The sequence below is a fragment of the Athene cunicularia genome (genome assembly GCF_003259725.1).
Source record: "Athene cunicularia isolate RWA chromosome 3 unlocalized genomic scaffold, athCun1 chr3_part1, whole genome shotgun sequence".
In the NCBI taxonomy this organism is placed as follows: domain Eukaryota; kingdom Metazoa; phylum Chordata; class Aves; order Strigiformes; family Strigidae; genus Athene; species Athene cunicularia.
Window position 1 is genome coordinate 34442324 of NW_020799097.1, and position 19598 is coordinate 34461921.

Consider the following 19598-nt stretch of genomic DNA (forward strand, 5'->3'; position numbering starts at 1 on the left):
GACTTGTGCAAATGCAGTCTGTGGAGACACCAAAAACCTCTCTTCAGAAGCACAGGAAATTTGGACACTTAAGCATCTAAAACTTAAGAATTAATTTGGTGCCTAAATTATATAGGGTTCAAAAATTAATCATATTCTTTGTGGCAATTTGCTAAAGCTATATCGCATTCCTAATTTATCCTTTCCATCGTCTGGTGGGCCCTACCTTTTGGTGTCATTCCCCCTAGCTAAATGCCTTGTCCCTATTGCCACCCTTTTATTATCTTTTGTTTTTAATTACCACCTTCAGCTATAGTAACTTTCACTTCCACAGCTTCACAGGAAATGTGGTGAGGTGCAACCTGAGACCCCAACGGAACAAACCCAGGTTTACAAACCCTGCTGTGAGATGGTAAGGAATTTCTAGAGGATCTTCCAGAGAGGCCCTCAGTCAAGCAAACAGGTTGATGTGAAAATTTTCCTTCAAAAAAATTCAAAACTACCTGCAGGGGAGACATTTCGTCTAGGGGCCAGGCTAAATCCAGTTTGGGAAAACCTCAAATTATATCTGATGGAGATATAAAGGTCCCCAAAACTTTTATGTGCTGATCTGTTCATTTGTATCAAATGACATGCTAATGTAGCCATGGCCACAAAAGCCCAGGATAATTCTGGGAAATGTTTAAAAAGGAGAAAACAGAACTTCCTTCTTTCCACACGGAGGAAACCAGCTACTGTCTGATTTTGAACAGGAGAAGGTGTGGTATGGTACAAATCCTCATGGACAAGTCCTGATGCAGGAATAAGTGTTGACATATTGACAAAGCAACAACTGAAAAGATGTGTTTGAACTAATCTCTACTCGCATGATGTGAAACAGAAACTATTTAATATATTGTACAGATCAGATCCACTATTAGTTCTCTTCAGTCAGTTCTGTCTAAGGTCTTATGTTCATCTGTAAGCTTGGCCTACATGTACATTTTGCACTGTAACAACCAGGTTAATTAGAAGCATGACTTTTTACCAAAATAATTACTTCCTCAGTAAGATAACTGGATGCAATCACAGGGTGTATTTTCCATTCTTTAAAGAAATTAAGAATACCAGCATAAATACTTCAATATATTGGTTTTACTTTTTCACTGGTAAGCCAAAATCTTGGTTGGGTATTATTTCACAGTTTTACGCTAAGGCAAACTCATTTATGTCCAGGCAAGTACAATCAACAAATTTCACGTTCATGAAATTTTACAGTAAGGTGCTGTGTGTTGTAATATGCTTCACATTGGTTTGTGTGCAGTTATAAGACAAATGTGTACAGAAAAAAAAGGAAAATACTTATTAAAACATACATTTATAATGTTTCTTTTCTAATATGTGGAGTGGCAAACTGATTTATTAGGCATTCATCTAGCAATGAGTGCTACACAGACATTATTACATCGTCAAGGCCTTAGTGTGTTGCATTTTTAAGGTAAGGAAGAAACAAATATGTATCACACTACTTAAATGCTAAAATTACAGAAATTTATTTTGAAAAATGAAGTCTGATTTCAGGGGTATAAAATGACCCTTAACAGCGTACAAAAAGATGTAAATAGGAAAAATAAATAATTAATACTTTTTAAAAACCCCTAATTAAATAAAAACTTATGCAGTTAAAACCCCTAATATTTAGAACAGGCAAGGCAAATAAAATGCATTAACTGTCAGGGAGCAAATCTACATTACTTAAAGCATTAAATATGAAGTTTTCAAGTTCAATGTTACTGTTCAGAAGAGATAAAACCCAGTGACTCACAGTAAGAGTTATTCAGGAACAGTCAGGGCAGTAATCTCCATTTTAGATCTTGTTTTCTACATTAGAGATGGTTCTACAAAACAGGCAGGTTTGTCTCTTTGGTCCAATTATGTTTCACTATGAAGCAAAAGGAAACCTCACTGGTTGTAGAGTTTTTCTCTAGAAATCAAATTGAGATTTATTTTAATAGGTTGAAACATCATATTTTATCTCCTATAATTACACTAACACAGGTCTTTCAATCCTCTTCAGACAGTAAGATCTTTAACAGAAAAGTAGATCTTTCACTGATTTTCAGTTGCTTAAAAGCTAATATCTGTAGCCCAAGGTAGCCTCTACATTGGCTTAGTCTGGAAGCACTTCCTTGATTACTTCCTTTAAAATGACAATACTTGTAGACATTAATCATGTCTTTAGTCTATATTAATAGATTTCTTCCTGAGTGTCCCCCAAACGTTGGCTAATTATGTGGCTAATGCACTTTCTTTACTTGCTTTAGATTCATATCCAAATTAGGTAATGAAAAAATTGACCAGGAACATAAATGCATTGAAGATTAAATACACCTGTCAAAGTACCCTTTGCACATGTTTTATCCTCCAGGCATTTCTCTGAAATACTTCAGCTGCTTGCCAAGTGTCAGATCAGAATTTATTGTCCTACCTGCATAAACCATTATCAGTGATGAAATAGTGTATATCACCATGGATCTTTTATGACCAGTGTTACCAGTCTCCTATTCCAAAGTGCTGCAGTTCATGAAAAATATTTTAAAATCTAAATTATTTCAAATACACCACAACGGTATTTATGCTTTAAACAAACCTTTATTTTGTAAAGCTTAAAAACTTAATGTTATTTGCGAAACCGTAAATGTTTATATAGTTGCATAGGAATCGTAAATCAAAAGGGGACAATTTACACATATACTGAATCGGCTTTATATTAAAAAACAGACAAGGAAAAATATTTTCTACTTTGATTGGGACCTTTTAAATCCAGACTCAATTTCAGAATAAGATTTTACTTACATCTTACTCGAAGCTGAAGTTTATTTCAGGCATGTCACTGTCACTTTCAAATAGCCAGCAATTTCATTCCAGATGAGCTCAATGTAGTTGTTAACATGGATAAGTTTTGATTTGCCAGTAATGCTTTGAAAATGGAAGATCTGGGTCATTACAATGTTCATTCTAATGCACAGCAAACTGAAATGTGGCACATACTAAACTTTATTCACCTCAGCTGTACTACTCTCTGAAAGCTGGAATTCTTCTCAACTCTAAAATATGACCTACAGACACAGCTATGTTATTGGCATACAGTCTGCCATGAGAAAAAAAAAACCACTTCTTAAAAAACTTGGTGTACCAGTTGAAGCATAAGCTATACCAACAAAATTACTCTTTTGCAAGGATAAACAGCATTTATTTTGATTACTCGGTGTAGCTGTATTAGCAAACTCTTTACAATGCAGACCAACTCCAAGAAAGTTTATATGGGTCCCAGAATATCCTGCTTCTCTACAGTGTCAGCATTTGCTGCAGAATTCCTGTCTAGAAGGAAAAGCAGCTCCCATGGCTCCCATGAAGATCAAATTGACTACACAGCAGTGCGATATTACAGCTTCAAAGATGAACTGTGACCTAGTCATCTCAGTGGGACACTGAGTTAATGCACTCTTTCTGGCGTCTCACAGCATATTTCCTGCAAGCAACACTGTTTTCCCTTCCAAAAAGTAGTTTCTCCCAGTAGCTTCTGCAATTAAAAAATCTGTAGTATTTTAAATATGTGCCAGTGACTTAGATTTAAAATAATTCATTACGAAACATATAAAAAAAGACCTTGCCTGAGTTGTATCCAGCTTTATAATTCATTCAAAAATCCTTCTAAGTAGAGCTGCCACAGAACTCTCTAGATGCTATTTGAAAAGCTACAGCCACCACTGTAAAACGTGCCATTCAGCATATGGCAGAGTGCAAGGCATCTCATTTATACAGTCCTACTGGTCCAGGGCTAAATATTCTGATCATACCAGTCAAACATCTCTGCCAATGCAGCGAGAGCACAAGTTTAGAAACCATTAAGTCATTAAGGGCTTGGTGATAGATCCCTCTCCGTATTTTAACAACTGAATCAGTTTTACTATGTACATCACTGTGATACCACAGTGAGATACCAGTCAGAAGAAGGAACTTCCAAAGCCATACATTCTGACCCTATAAACAAATACATATATGAATACTGTCAACCTTAAGAAATTAAGAGTTAAAATTCAAACACTTGATTACATTTGCATAGTTGTGAAAATTTATTAGTTACAGTGTAATGAAAATCAACTTTTTTGGTACAGGCAGAAATAAAAACATACATTATATAGAAAAAAATCACAGCTTTAAAAACTGGCTTACATTGTTTAAAATGAGTAAATCTGGTTGCATTTCAAGGCATTGGACTTTAATACTTAATTTTATGCCAAACCATCACACAGTGCAAGAAATATTCTGCAATAGTACAAATTCCATACAGCAGTCTTCAGAGTATTTCGTCTCACAGAATCTCATGGTGGCAAAAAAATGTGCTGAATATTTTTCCATTTAAACACAAAACATTGCTGAAGTTAAATTTTTCTTTCTTTACATACTCTATTACAAAAATATCAAATTGTGGATTTGACAGTGTATTCTACAAATAAATGCGCCACGGACAACAGGAATTGCAACTTTGGGACAGTTACTTTACAAAGTGTATTATAAAAATAAATTATATGGCAAACATCAAACAAAAGCAAGCACGTGGCTTTGCAAATAAAAGTGAAATTCAGCTGGCAGAAAGACTGCTTCTCTCTCTATGTAGTTTCAAAATATCAGCAAGGCCCTTCATTCTTAAAGCTCTACCAAGAAAAAATATATAAAATCTAATGGAAGCAATAAATTCTTCCATGAATAATCAGTAGCACAAGTGACCCTGGTGTTGATGGTAGAGAGCTTCTACAGTGATCCATCCAACTGGCAAGGAGGGTAGTGCACACAGAGCGCATATAGTGGGGGCGGTAACTCATCTAGAGTTCATGCGTAACTGGTGAATGATGACACTCTCTAAAAGAAAAGACAGCAAAACATTTGATTTTATGAAGCTGCAAATACATTACAAGTTACTTTAAAGAAGAACAATCACAATGGCACTGCGAAGCATTTTTCTTCTACAAATGTCTCACACACCTATAACACTGGTTGCTAAAAACTGTCCTGGCGAATGCTACAAAGGTAAACTAAATTAGTACCAGGCTAGGGGTCAGAGGCCCTTCCACTTCAGTGTCAAGACCATCATTTGGTCATCCATAGAGAAAAAGAAAATACAGTTGAATGGATTAAACCACAGGAACACCAAGGTTCCAGTCCCACTCCTGAATCAAGTAAGAGGAAGACTTGGGAGTTGGGTCTCTTGTATCCTGTAAATCTGCTGGAAATCCTGATATAGGGATGTCGAAGAGGTATGGGGTCATTTCTCATTTTTATTTAAATTTGGCTTAGAAACCTATGCTGGCTTTATTCAGCGTCTGCTTGAATTTTGCCACTGACTTCAATGGGGATAAATTTCAGCCACAGCATGCAAAACTAAGTGTTGGCATGGGCTCTGAAAGGCTGGGTTTAACTTTGCCCTGCATGTCCCATAGGAGATTCCTGATCCTGATTAATTTCTGGACTCTGCTGAAATACTAATAATCTGGTCTTCTGTTCTTTTATCCATATAAACTGCTCTTACAGGCAACTTTTTAAATATGAGAATTTAGCTATCCATCACATTATTCTCTGAAAAGGTGTATTTTATGCATGTCAAATAATATAACTGTACCACTGCTAGCTAGAAATATACAGTTTTCTTAGTAGAAATACTAATTTTCTTAATTGAAACTATTTTTCTTGATTTCTTCCTCAATAGACTGAGGATTTTTCAAAGTTTACAGGACCCAATAAATGACACTAATCATATGATTATTCCCTTTTACATTTTTATTGACTTCTGCCTTTGTCTGCTTCCTAACTAATACTTGCAAGATGTTTGATTAAGTTACATTATCGTAAGAATCATGTTCTCCATGTACTCTTAATTTCAAGACTTTGCCACTAGATGGCAGATGCCAGTGATGCTTTTCATACGTGGTGCATCAAAAAATAAGGGCTAAGGTAACATTCAAGAAAATAGGTTCAGGCAAATTAAATAATAGAATTTCCAAAATGGAAAGTGTTTCTTTTCCATATAATTTTTCGATAACAAATGATTTTCAACAAGATATGTATACCAGTTCTACCAAATTTGAGCAATGACTATAAAAGAACCACAAACTACAGTAAGATTTTAACTTACAACCAGTGCTGTTCTCTAACTTCAAGCTCTTGCGGAATATGATGTAAAAAGCTGCATTTAATTAATATCAGATTGTAACCTCAGGCAAATCCTCCCATTAACTTCAATGCGAATCACACAAACTGTATATTAAACATTTTTTTCTTAATATTCACTATACACATTATATATTAATACGGAATTTAGAAACAAAATTCTAAAACCCAAATGGGTAAGCAGAAAAATATCAAGCTCCTTGTAAAGGCTTAGTCACTGAATGAATGGCAAAACTACAGTAGGTTTCTGAATCAGTCTTCCTTCTACAGACCAAATATAGCAATTATGCAGAAAAGAGTAGGAGAAATAATTAAAAACTCAAAGAATTTCCACTTCTATTATTCATTCATTTCTCACACACATATGCTCTTCATTTGTCTATCGGTTGTTTGTATTTGTAATGCTTATATATATGCGTGTATTATACACACACATGCATATATATACACTCTAGTTACTAAAAGAGGTGTCTGAGGAGTTAATTTAAAATTATAGTAGGGCAGATTTTGTCAGAGTTCTGTTGGACCACCCCCTCTAGGAATATGATTATATCTGTAGGATATGACTACATAAATTTTTCTAGTTATAAATGTGCATATTTCAAGAAGCTATGAATTCACTTAAAACAATTTATTTTAATGACAGGAAAAGAAAATTAAGTTAATGTAAGACTGCTAATGCTGCTTTCCATCCCACTGATGTGAATCAGAACTTCTCCAGGAAACACATCATTAACAGCTGGCCTATGAAAAATACCAGTTCATATAATGAAGCACATCAACGGACATTTTAACATAGGAAGTTTAATTTCTTCTTACAATATATACAAACACCACCAGATGATACAAAAATGTATGTACCACAGACAATGCATGCCCAAGCAACAGAAGAGAATCATACATCAGTACTTTATAAAATCCTGAAGAGGTTTTAAAGTGAAGAACCATTCATACCTGAGTGATTCATACCTGACTCTCAGAGCTGGTAGCTCTGTATGTGAGAGTAGTTAACTCTGATTGCATCTTCCAAAAAGCCAAGTAAGAGCAGTGTGTAGGGAATAAGATTCAAAGTGAAGTTAGTATCTATAATGACAAATGTTGCATATAGTTTTACCTGAGAGAGCTCAGGAAAAATTAAGGGAAAGAGGGTAACTCACACTGACGTAGGGGAGAAAAATATTGCCCTAAATGAAAACAAGTTCAAAAGATGAGCTCACAGAAACCCCTGCCAGCAAACTACAGGTTACAAAGTGACTCAGTGAAATCGGCCACTGATGTGTGATGGGAACATATAATTGCACTGAAAACTGTCCTGACTTTTGCAGCTTATGCCAAGCACTTGAAACCCAGCAGGACAGTAGCTTACTTTCTTTAAAGACATGCTCTTCCACATCTGATGAGAATTACTGAATATTCATGTAAATATTGAGCATGTTTTAGAATATATGTAGCCTATTTCAGGCAGTAACATGACTTGGCATCCAATTGGCATGAATCAACATAATAATGTGACTTTGGAGATTACTCACGTGATGGTAATTACTATGTGCCGTAAGTGGTTTGAGGTTTAAATATGGTAACATGCATACTCTAGGGGCATATTCAGAAAAGTCACAAAGTGTTATTTGATTTTTGAAAAATCACACTAATGGGTGTCATGAAAGGAAAAGGAAGGTGGGCAAAATACATCAAAATCTCTGTTTTTCTTCTAATATTTACTACTTAGCATGTTTACCGATCTGAGAGAAATCCCCCAGGCATTAGGGTTGAAGTTTTGTGCTCTCTCATTTTCAGTCCCACCTACACAAAACAAATGTATTGCTCTGCTAATGACTGTATTGGCAATACTCATATGTAACAGTAATTCAGGTGATGGGATCTTACATAGGGAACACTATATAGTGGAAAACTTATTAGGAACTATATTTAAAAATCACAGCGATCATCTGGAGAATTGCAGGTGCACCTTCTCAGTCCATATGTGCTGTTCATGAGTGGGTTGGCATTTTCCCTGCTCTTCCCCCTCCACCTAATAACTGCTGTCCTAAGCCATATGTTCCCACCGCTGGGCTTGACTTATCACAGCTGCTTATACGGCCATGCAGTCAGCCAGAGTAGGGCATCTCTCCAGCTGATATTAAATACTACCAAAAATACACAGATTGTTTCTCAGCTAGCTCAGTTCCTGAGGAAGCACTGTAGCTATGATTATTACCATGGGTTGAGTGCATTTTGCTACTGAAACTGTTTCACTTCATTAAAAAAAAAAAAAAATTCAATAGAAAAAGGTAAGAGAGAGAAAGCATGAGGATGAGTCACTCTAGATGATCGCTTGGGCAGAGAAGACTTGGTTTCTGCACTGTAATCCTGTAATGTAGAATACACAACAAGCCTTGTAAATCAAAGTTCTAGTATTTTCCTATGGATCGCTGTATCAGAGTTTGATTCTTCGGTGCCTAGTAAAATCTGAGGTCTAAACAAAGCTTGTCCTTGTGGTGTTTCTGACATCACTCTCTTGTGTTCACACTTTTGATATATGAAGGTGAGATCATGCTACATTCTTCTGTGCAGTGGGGCACTGCTAAGGTCTTGCTTCTCTTCTCTGTTGCCCTTTTCATTACATTGGAAGACTTTCTTATTCTAGAGACCTCTACTGCTTTGTCAGATTTGGTTGAAATTGGTTGATGTGTTCAATGTTATTCATCAACGAAGGATAGATGGAAGGATGGATGAACACAGACAATTCATCTTATAAGCCTTCTTTTCACAAAAGGCCAGGTTCAAAGGCAGCCTTTGGAACATGGACCAGAATCGAGGGGGCTCCCTCCTCCTAGATCAATATCCTGACTACTCAACCACTCTCTTCTCTGCTCAGTGAATACTAAAGCCCTCCATGCAGAACAGCACAGCCTTTACAGGAGGGAATGAGAATGCCACCTTCTTCCCCCTTGACTGTCTGTCAGTGCCACTGGTGAACCTGGCTGGAGCTGATGTGGGTCTGAGTCTCCTCAGATACTGGTGGAAAGGGGGGGTCATCTCCTACTTTAGAAGACAGGTTTTAATCAAAAGCTTTTTAAAATAGGCAGCACTACCCCTATATTTGTGTGGTATTTGACCTACTAGGAGGCATTCCTGATTCCACAGCCACTTTAAAACAGCCATGGGTTTCCTACACCTGTCTTCTTCCTTTTTCTGGCCCGAGAGCCTGGAACTAAGCTATGTTAAAGCTAGCCTTCATGCTTTTTGCCAGATTCCTTTTAGTTCACATCAGTTCCTCAGCTAAGTTCAAACACTTTTGCCAGCTCAAGGGACAACCACATGGAAGTGAGTACTTTCTTGGCCATAGGTAACAAAGACAGGACTACAGCTTTTTACTCCAGTGTGGGGTTATATCCTGACTTTAAGGGACCATGAATCTGTGACTTGATTTAAAGCCCGTAGAGGAAATACAAGAATACCTAGATTATGGAGCTCGATTAGGTTCAGAGGCTGCAGTGCTAGTTAAGTCACAACTGAAACACTGACTAGAGAAGGGCAGTGGGAGAACTTGAGGAGGATCTTCAGGATGCCTCTGGGGCTTAAACACTGTCTCTAGACTTGGTTGTCTAAATTGTCTTCTGGAGCTGACCTACTGAATGGAGAATCTTACTGTAGTCACTAAACATAACTGTATCCAGATTCAGAGGAAATTCCAACATAATAGAGAAAGTTATGCTTCGACTTTTAAGACTTCTGAACTATAGGCTTTCTTTTTTCTTCATCTTACCCTTCTTCTACCTTTAAGAAACAAGAATCTTACATCAATAAAAATGAATGTTAAAAATGGTAAGTACAACTAAATACCTATCTTTAGCTAATGGTTAAACCGGTTGCCTGATTCCAACTCTTAAGGCTTCTGCTATGGAGCGAAAGTTCCTTTTTGTTGTGCTGCCTCAGGGAAAAATAACAGGATCCTCAGTCTGACCTGTCTGGAATTTCTCGAGTCTGTCTCATGAAATCCTACTGACTCTACAAGAGTAATCCCCATCTTGTGCCTGCAGTTCTGGTTCAGTTGTGCTAATTTGTGTGTCCTGGATTTCAGGTACTGTAAGGCTGGTTTGTTTCTTCAGGTGAATTAGTTTCTTAGATCTTAAGCAAAACAAACAAATTTGTCAACCACAGGCAGACACAGAATATTGCCTTGGATATAGCAACAGTTAACAAAGGAACTAACTTTCTTTGAAATCAGGATCTGAAAAGGAAGGCTTAAGGCAGCTGTAGTTCATCACTGTATCAAGCCACATTAGCTTGGGGCTCATGTTTGCAATATTATTTAAATGACTGTTTTGACCTGGAGACTTGCTTCACTGCCAGTATTTAGAGTGAATATCCAGCAAAAAAGCTCTTAATAATGTGTTTTCTTCAAACATCTGCTAAAAAGTCTACATTACAGTAAGAACAGTAAGATCTCCAACAATTTATTGACAAGTTGAGGCTTTTAAGTGGTAACAATTAGTTGAAGGGATCTGATGTATTTCTGGCATAGTAACTCACATTGCTTTCTAATTCCAGTTTCCAAGTTTTATCTGAAATACTGGGAATTGAGTGTTAAGAAAAATGCTAATAATGAATCTGATTTTTAGATGTTGTAGGAACCAGAACCTTGAAATTAACAGGTACTGCAGGTGCTACACATGTAAAAATTGAAAACTACTTCTTTTCTAATGTGGCAGCAGTTTTTACACTACAGACAAAATGCCCTTCATGTGAATAGCAAAATGCCAGCTTTACACTGGGATAATGGCCATATCTGGATCTTAAATTGGAGAGCAATGCAAACTGCAGACTGAAGACTAAACATTGCTTGGACTGAATATAATTTTGTTGACCTTCTGTGGCAGATTCTTCCATCAAATCTCTTCTTCCATACAGAAAGCCATTTAATATTCCACCCACTAGTACATATTCTTTTCTGAGAATTGTATTTATTATTTATTGGTTGTCTTCCTTCTTGCCTTCTGAAAGCTATTCCTAACCACTGGGTCCTTTACAGCTTGTTGTGGTGGTGAAGGTATTATACAATCTTTAAAAACGCTCATTTGTCAGTCTGTTCGGCTCCATTTCTTTTGGTTGTGAATTTCTTCTGTGGAAACTGATTACTTAATGGAAATGCCCTTTAATAACTTTACTGTTATTAAATAAACAATCATTACAATCATCGGCATCCACACCATTTACATGCTGGAAAAGTTCTTTAAAACATGCTTAAAAATGCAAACATATAAATGAGGAAATCACAAAGAGGGAAGGAAAAAGGATGAATCATCATGGTATTGTGAGGCTGTATGTACTGAAAGACAAAATGTTTCAAACAACTGAGAATTGAGAGTAACTTTCACACCAAGCTCTTATCTCTTTCACTGTCTTTACCTGAGCTGTGCCTTTAGACAGCAGTTTCTGCCACCACCAGTTTATGCTGATTTCCCCTCTAAGGCATAAGGATGCTTGGCAACTAAGGTTTAAATATAGCACAAGTTTATCCCACCAGGAAAACTGAAAACCTAGTGAAGTCAATGGAGTGACTTGCTTCATAGCCTTTAGACATCTCTGGAGCAGGCACAAATGGACTGTATTGATTTTAGACAGATCAATGTTTCTCAAGCTTTTTCTAAAGACTAAAGACCTTTTGGCTCACTTGCCTTCATCTGACCCCTGAGCTGGCAGTATCCCAGTGTGTGTAAGTCAGGGACTTGGCTGTAAGTAGTCTACAAGCATTAACCCCCTCTGGAAGAAATAAACTGCTGTTTAGCACTGCTGCTGCCAAACACTGTGTAACCCCCCCTACCCCCTTGAATTTTGTAACCACCTTGAGAAAGCAGCTCACCGCTGAGAAACGCTGATTTGGACAGGAGACTCCATAAGAAGGCTGGGCTTCCCCTCCCTCCCACACCTGAGGTACTAGCTTTCACTAAAACAGGATCTCAAGTGTGCTGACTCCTGGCATTGGTTCCCTAGGCAAAGTAGCATCTCAGTAATGTGATCACAGGCAGAAGTGCCCCATGCAATAGCAAAGGTGGAAAGTTATCCATTAAGGTGGAAGACAATCTAGAAAAAGTGACCAAACTTCCTTCAATCTATTAAAAAGTGACCAAGTCTATCATTAAGAATTCCTGAACTAGATTAATAACCTAGTGCAGTTGCCCCATTCTCCCTTCCTAGGCTGAAAATCTTCCTGGTGTACAACTGCCTTTTTGATGGCTTTTTTTTTTTTTCTTTTGTAAACTTCAGTAAGAAAACAAAAGGATGTTGTTACTTAAGTAGTCAGTGCACACACATTAGTTCGTTGTAAGTGACAGCTGCAGGACTTCAATTAGTACAGGCAAATGTGAGCAACTACACAGACAGGGAGCTGACTTCCATGGTAGCAGCAAAACCTGCAGAACATACCCCCTGAGCCACCGCCATCAACCCTGACCCCCGCACAGGGAGGCAGAGCTGCTGGCTGAAGATTTCTTCAGTTCTATTTTCATAGACTGAGTCTCGGCACGAGGCTCGAATTTTGTCACATTTCCTGCTCCTGGGGCTGCCACTACTGGCTTTCCTGCTTTCATACCTTTTGACACAGGAATGCGGGTGGGTGTAGGTCTCGGGGATGACCCATCCTGTCCTGTCTGCAAAAGAGAGAGACAGAGATGTTACATGAATGGAGGACTTTCCCTTCTGATATATGCTCATGTTTTATTTTTCATTGGCTCTTCCTTTACCTCTCAAGCAACAATGTCCCAGATCACACCTATTAGCAAATTAATGTCACATCTGGAACCTGGCCATAGCACATACTGCTAGAATAGGGCCAAAGGTACAGCTGGGATCAAGTTTCCCAGAGCTGGGGTCCGGTGTTTTGGATCAAGATGTCATAGGGATGGGAATGCCTGGAAAACTCCAATTCTACAGCACGACACAATGCAGGAGAGCCTGAGAGAGGCTACCGAAACACTGGTTTACATGTCGGACAGGTACAATATTAACATCTTGTACAGAGACTAGCATAGGGTCTCAGTATAGTCATGTAAGGCTAATGCTGAACCCAGAGTAACTGCCATATTTTGAGAGCTGGGGCAAGATTTCTCAGCATTATATTGAACTTTGCTTCCCAAAGTATGCTGGGGACACTTATTTCTGCACTGGGACATGCAAGGGGGTGGGAGAGAGAGACAGAGCAAAGGTATGGATTTCCTTTTCCTGTGGCTGTGGGAGGAGGGATGTGGGAGAGGGCTCTCCCCCTCCCAGCCACAGCCACTACTTGATGAACTCTGGTGAGGGTGAAGCAGGCAGCCCAGATTTCCCGGCATACCTCAAGGCAGTGCAGGCATTGTCACTTTACTATCTCTGCCAGTCTTCTGCCCTGGACAACCGCCTATCAAGCACACTTATCCTCAAGTGTGAGGACTTCAGAACAAAACAAAAGGCCTAAGTGGTTGAGGACCCAAGTATGGGGCTGGCAGACCCAACGTGGCTTCTATAAGTGATCTGTGCCCTTCTGGACCACCAGCTGGAGACCAGGCTGGCTACTCTGTAGCTTTGAAAATGCAATCAGTACATACATTTAGGCAACTGAATTCCACCATATAAATGCAGAATGAGCACTTGGATAGGACAAAAATATTCAGAAGGGTCAACTGGTATTTTCTATCTACATTTGCCGGACAATGTTGCACATACTGTGCAAGGCCAAAACTGGAAGCTACCCTTTATGGACCATGACCTAAAGAAAATATTTATAACCATGACAAATCTGAAACAAAAACGTGTTTTATCTTTTGTAGCGTGCAGTACAGACGCAAATGTTAATGGTGACAACTTCAGTGTCTCAGCTGAATTTCATATGGGACTTTTTTCTGTTCAGATAATGGACAAAGACTTTGATCTCACAGAAGAGAACTGTTCTCATGAGATCCTGGAATCCTAGCTAGACCTGTCGGCTAAATGACTAAATTCTGCAACTTATGACATGTAAGCAAAATAAAACTAAACTGCTGAAATAGACCAGATTAGGGAATCACATCGACTACAACATGTATTTGCATTTATTTCAAAATGCTCTTAAAAATGCTCCACGAAGGAGCATTTTTCTCTCTCGAAGGATTTCCAGCCAGTAGCATCAGAGCCTTCTGTCTGCATCCTGAGTATTCAAAGGAAAACCATTCCTTAATCTTCTAAGAACAGTTCAAAACCCCATGTGTATACACACACACAAAAAAAAAATCACAATTGGAAAACTTGAATGCTGTCTGCCTGGCAGGAAGGAAGCCATTTTCAATAACTAAAAGCAACATTTACAATAGCAGTCTAAAGGCTAATATGGAACTCACATGTAGATGTCAAAACAAGTTAGGCCCATACAATTCTGTAGGGTAAAACATGCAAATGCATTCCATCAGCCTCGGAAAATATGTCAACATCCCAGGGAACCCAAATGACAAACATCTTGTACTCACTGAAAGAGCTCCACAGTGTGTAAACATGAGGCAATCAAATGAAGTAGCTGGAATCTCAGGCATTTTTCAGCTTTATTCACATGTAAATTATTAACTAAGGATTTGGGCCTTTCAAGTTACTCATTTCAAGCCTAAATCATTCAAAAGCACTTTGGAAAGAACTCCAACTTGCTTTAAATTTCTTAGTTGCTTTGCTTATGGTGAATTAACATGTTGATCCTATGGAAGCTAATGCCTGCTTCACGTGCATCTGCAAAAGCATTTTGCGTCTGCGAAGTGAAATGGCACAAAGGTGGCTGTTCACCAAGCAGTCCCCTTTGCTGACAGTGACACTCTTCAGTACCCATCCGTAGTGTCTGTGGCAGAGAACCCACAGGACTGTCTGGCTCTTGGTCAGTTCTTCCAAAAACCAAGCTCTGAGCAAATTCCTCCAGTCCTGTTTGTAGGCTGTTGTCTTCTGGCTGATAGCAGGAATGCGGCTCCAACCAGAAACCAACTTGTGCCCGAGCCACAGGCCGGCAGGACGCAGAGTGATGCTGGCTGGCTCCTAGCTGGCAGGACGTGGTGCTGGGACAGCACAGGGGGCCAGAGCGAGGTTAGTAAATACGTGTTAGAGTGAGAAAAATACACGCAGCCTCTAAGCTAGTTAGGTCAATAATCAGCGCTCATTGCAGACACTGGCAGGTCTATTAAGCTGTGAGGTGGCAGTAAGGTTGGACAGTCCCATTAAAGGAAGGAAAGCAATTTGAATATACAGTACACTTGGCGTGTTTTAGTGGTGTATAACAGATTCTGCTTAAGGCATTTTATTGACACAAAGAGTGCTTTCATGCACACATTCACTTTTGAAATATTTTAATAACAAAGGTGCTTTTTCAGCACTTGTTCCCGATCAGATCAGGAACCAGCTTGCCCTGGACAGCAATGGTTCGGTTCAGCAGCTGACATAGCTAGCTAGTGCAATTTGAGATGCCCTGGGCTACTTAAGCTGTCTGCACAGGGCTGGTAGATAAGGCAGAGAACCCAAGGAGACCTGCAACCTCTGATAAAGCAGCTGGAAGTTCGGTAGACTACTTCACAGCACTTAACATGACACTAAAGAAGCATGTTTAGGCAACTGAATCGTGAAAGGGTTAACTATCTAGTCAATACAGTCAGTGGAGCCCAGTGGGCAATTCAGCTCACACTGAAGGTAGGGACAGGACGGAGGTCTCAGCTGCATCACCCTCCAGTCTCCGCGGAGTGAGCACACAGGGCTCAGGGCTGATAAGGGGACTGATGACTAGGGACTGACTCAGTTGTCCGCACTGAGGCAGCTTGTGCCATCTGAAGTATCCTGTCAGCTTTCACTGCAGAAACTACAAGTCCATGTTATACGTACCAGACTCACACATGTGTCTCAACCGCCATCGCGCATGCAGATAGCACCATGCACCCCTATGTGGGCAAGTGAGCTGACCCCTAGATTACTGGTAACTCTAAAAGAAGCTTAAGAGCATATAGGGGACACCTACAAAGAGCTAAATTTAGATGTTGATCTCAAACTAAATGCTGCCCAAATAAAAAGTAGCCTTACAGCTGTGTTAACAAGCACCCAGTTAGCTCTGGCAGCCAAGAGCCTTTCAGCCATGCCTTGCTGCCTTCGTCACAGGACACCCTGCATGGTTGGTGCTGTGCCACTATGCTGGCTCTGCTGCAGCTGGGATTCCCTCTGCTCCCTGCAGATTTCATGTCACCAGATTCACTGTGTACCCTGGCAGCATAAACATCTGGTGCTGGATGCCAGGCTTCTAGGAGGTGGGAAGCACAGGGATAAAGTGATTATAAGACTAACAGCCATCCTTGTAGCCAAAAAGATCCAAATTCACCAGCAATCCTACAGCTAAATATAAGGCCTAAATCAAAAAGCATTTCTTAGATAGGGGCACCACAGTTTGGGTTTTTTCCCCAAGAATATTTGTTTTTATTCTGTGGGGTTTTTACTGTAAACTGTATTAACTGTTCTGTGAACAGGGACTTGGGGCTAATGTGCTAAGATGAGACTAAGAACCAGGCTAGTTTCAGGCTCATTTTGGTCTGCATATCCTCTGGTCTCAGAGTCTTGAATTTTTGGTTGTGCTGTGGTCCATCTGTAATAAAAAATTTACCTGCTAAATCTGCTAGGATAGTCCAAGTATTTTCCTGGGAGCGGGTTTGACTCAAATCAAGCTAAGGAGGAGCAAACCCCATTTTTTACAGTTCTGTGGTAATTATCCAAATCCATAGGCTATCATATAAAGGGCAGTTACCAGCTTAAAGTTTGGTTCTTTTTTTTTTTTTTTTTAATCAAAGTGGCAATGGTTCTGTTAAAGGCTGAATTCAATCCAACTGGTCAACATGACATCAGCTCTTGCCATGGAGATCCCTGGGACTGGACTAGGGTGGGTGGCAGCACTGGTGTGACAAGGCCAGCTGCTCAGCTGGCCAGCCCTGTGCTTGTGCAGCAGGCAGAACATGAAGTGCCTCCAAAACATTTGGGTCCAGTGAGCTCACATGGCAGTGGAGACACAGTCACTGACCGGTGCCTTTTTTGGTTCATCTTTTTGTTTAAGTGCTCAAAGATTTCCCAAGTTCTCCTGCAGGTACCAGTGTCTTTCTTTGGATGAGGGTCTCATTTTATCTAAATCAAAACTGTTGCAGACTCAGAAGAGGGCTTGGATCAGGGAAATATATAAATCTCTAGCTACTCCAGAGTGTATGTCTGTGTAAATCAACACAACCATAATCCATGCAATTCATAAATCATGATAGTCCATCATGAAACCACAGTCTGACTCTGAACTCACATACACAGGTAGACACCACACTTCAGGCTGAATCTTTAAAAGTACCATGTGTGCACCTTAAAATTGACTTCACCTGCCACAATGAAGATAACTATAAATTCAAATTGGAAGAGTTAGATGTTTTCAAATATGAAAACAGTAACTGCAAATTTGTTATAGCAACAGATGAGAGCCAGGAATTTCAGAATTATTTTCCCCTTTGTAGCTTGGCACTGCATTAGTACATTGTACAAAGCATCTTGTATGAGGAGAGTTAAGAAAAAAATTGAAACCAGCTATGTATCAGTTTGTCTTCTCTGATTTTTGAACTTAAACCCTTAAAATTATATCGATATTGGTTTCTTCTAGGGTTACTGAGCAAATTATCACAACTTGTTTTTTCTGACTAGGGGTATTGAAATGTGTTTGTAAAGTAGTCATTTGCAAAACAGATGGTGAGCATAGAAATTCTATTTTTTTTCAGGGGGTTTGGGAGGAAAAAGCACATTTGGACTAGTTCAAAGTTCCCCACTCATCTGACTAGGGACCTTAAAAAACAAAGGGAAGCGTAAGATAAAGTAAATCTTATGGTTGAACTATTTTCCTCACATTCCAAATCAGTGAGAATGAAGTGAAGAAAGAAGCCACTTTATAGCTAGATGAAAACAAAACAAAAAAGTTTTGTCTGCCACAGTTCAGTGCATCATCACAGTAGAGACAGACATCTCATAAAAATGAATGTGGAACTCTTAAAAAAAAAGTTTTTCAAGCTTCTGAGAGACAAAGGAGTTTGTAAATTAATTGCTTCAAGACTTTTTAAAAAATGAACAGTTGCCTCTAATAGTAGGAAAACACTGTAAAGTAGCTACAATACATTATATATGTGGGGAGAAAGAGAGAGAGCGCACATGTAAAATTCCAAATAGATCCACATGATGTACATAAGTTTTCTCAAGTCAGAGGGCTTAAATGGGAATGGCAGCCTCTCTCCAAAAGTGTGGAAGCGTATCTTAAATACACTTTGACATTTCAGCTTGGAAAGAGATGGCTGAAGAGCTGTGTTGTAGGGTTCTGCAGACTCCTGAGCGGCATGAACAAATGAACAGGGGATGACTATTCAGTATTTGTCAAGATACAAGAAAGAGGCTGTAACCAATGAAGGTACTGCATAAAAGGTATCAAACAAAAGAGCATTTTTCCCAGAGCCCACAACTGAATTCAGTGCCCCCTGATGTTGTGGAAACAACAGTATAAATGAGTTCAAAAAGCAATTAGATGAATAAATAGAAGAAAACTCTGCCACGGTCTATTAAACACAAAGATGTGTCTACAGGCCCTGGTTCAGAAAGAAATACCTACCTATTGCCAAAAACTGGGAACAGACGCTGAAAATAATCTTCCCCCAAGCATCTGCTGCAGGCTCTGTCTAGCTAAATAAGCTTTTGGACTAATACAGTATTGCTGGCTTTCTATTTTGGTTAAATTTTTCTTTCCCAGAGTATTTCCAACTAAAGCAATGCAAAACCATGTCCAATAATAAACCTGGGGGAGGACTATCAATAAATACGTCCAATATGTTTAGAGACAAAGGTGAGAGACTGATTTAAGTATGAAAAAGAAGTCAGGGTATGAAAAAGAAGTCAGGGTGCCACCACAGAGGCACAGAAAGAAAGCAGAAAAAAATATGTTAGAGGAAGCACTATTGTAATACAGCACTTACAGAAGTTGAGAATTTCAGAGGAACAGAAAAAGCTTTACTATTCACTGGCTGAAAGAGGCTTGGAGTTGTAAGCAGTGATAGCATGTGTGCCTACTTATTCCTTCGGAGTTCAGTACTACAGCAGATAGTAATTGAATTATTACTATAATGGGATTATGCCAAAGAATACCAGCCTGCATGATCAGACTCTAAAGACCCACCAGCTGGGCCAAAAATCATTATGAGTGTTTACAGGAGGAACTTCAAAGGGACTTCCTTTGAAAGTTACTCCTTTGGGAGATAATGCCAAAAGTATACCAGCACCCAACACTGGTACAAAAATATATGAATAAGGCAAATTCTGATTTTATAGTTAAGCCCGTATTTGAAACAAATGTAGGGAAGTCAAGAGTTTCTCCTTGCCCCACCCAT

At 39.1% G+C, this 19598-nt stretch overlaps 1 protein-coding gene across 5 annotated transcripts in view; it reads right to left on the bottom strand.

The window, feature by feature from the left end:
* Positions 1-2602: 2602 nt before the first annotated feature.
* Positions 2603-19598, bottom strand: part of FILIP1 (filamin A interacting protein 1) — a 130418-nt gene continuing 113422 nt past the window's right edge. For 4 of the 5 annotated variants that reach the window (XM_026845189.1, XM_026845190.1, XM_026845191.1 and 1 more), the window contains one exon: positions 4899-12836. In XM_026845189.1, coding sequence (XP_026700990.1) covers positions 12630-12836 — 207 coding nt within the window. In that variant the 3' untranslated portion in view covers positions 4899-12629. The other variant, XM_026845192.1, reaches the window with a different exon arrangement.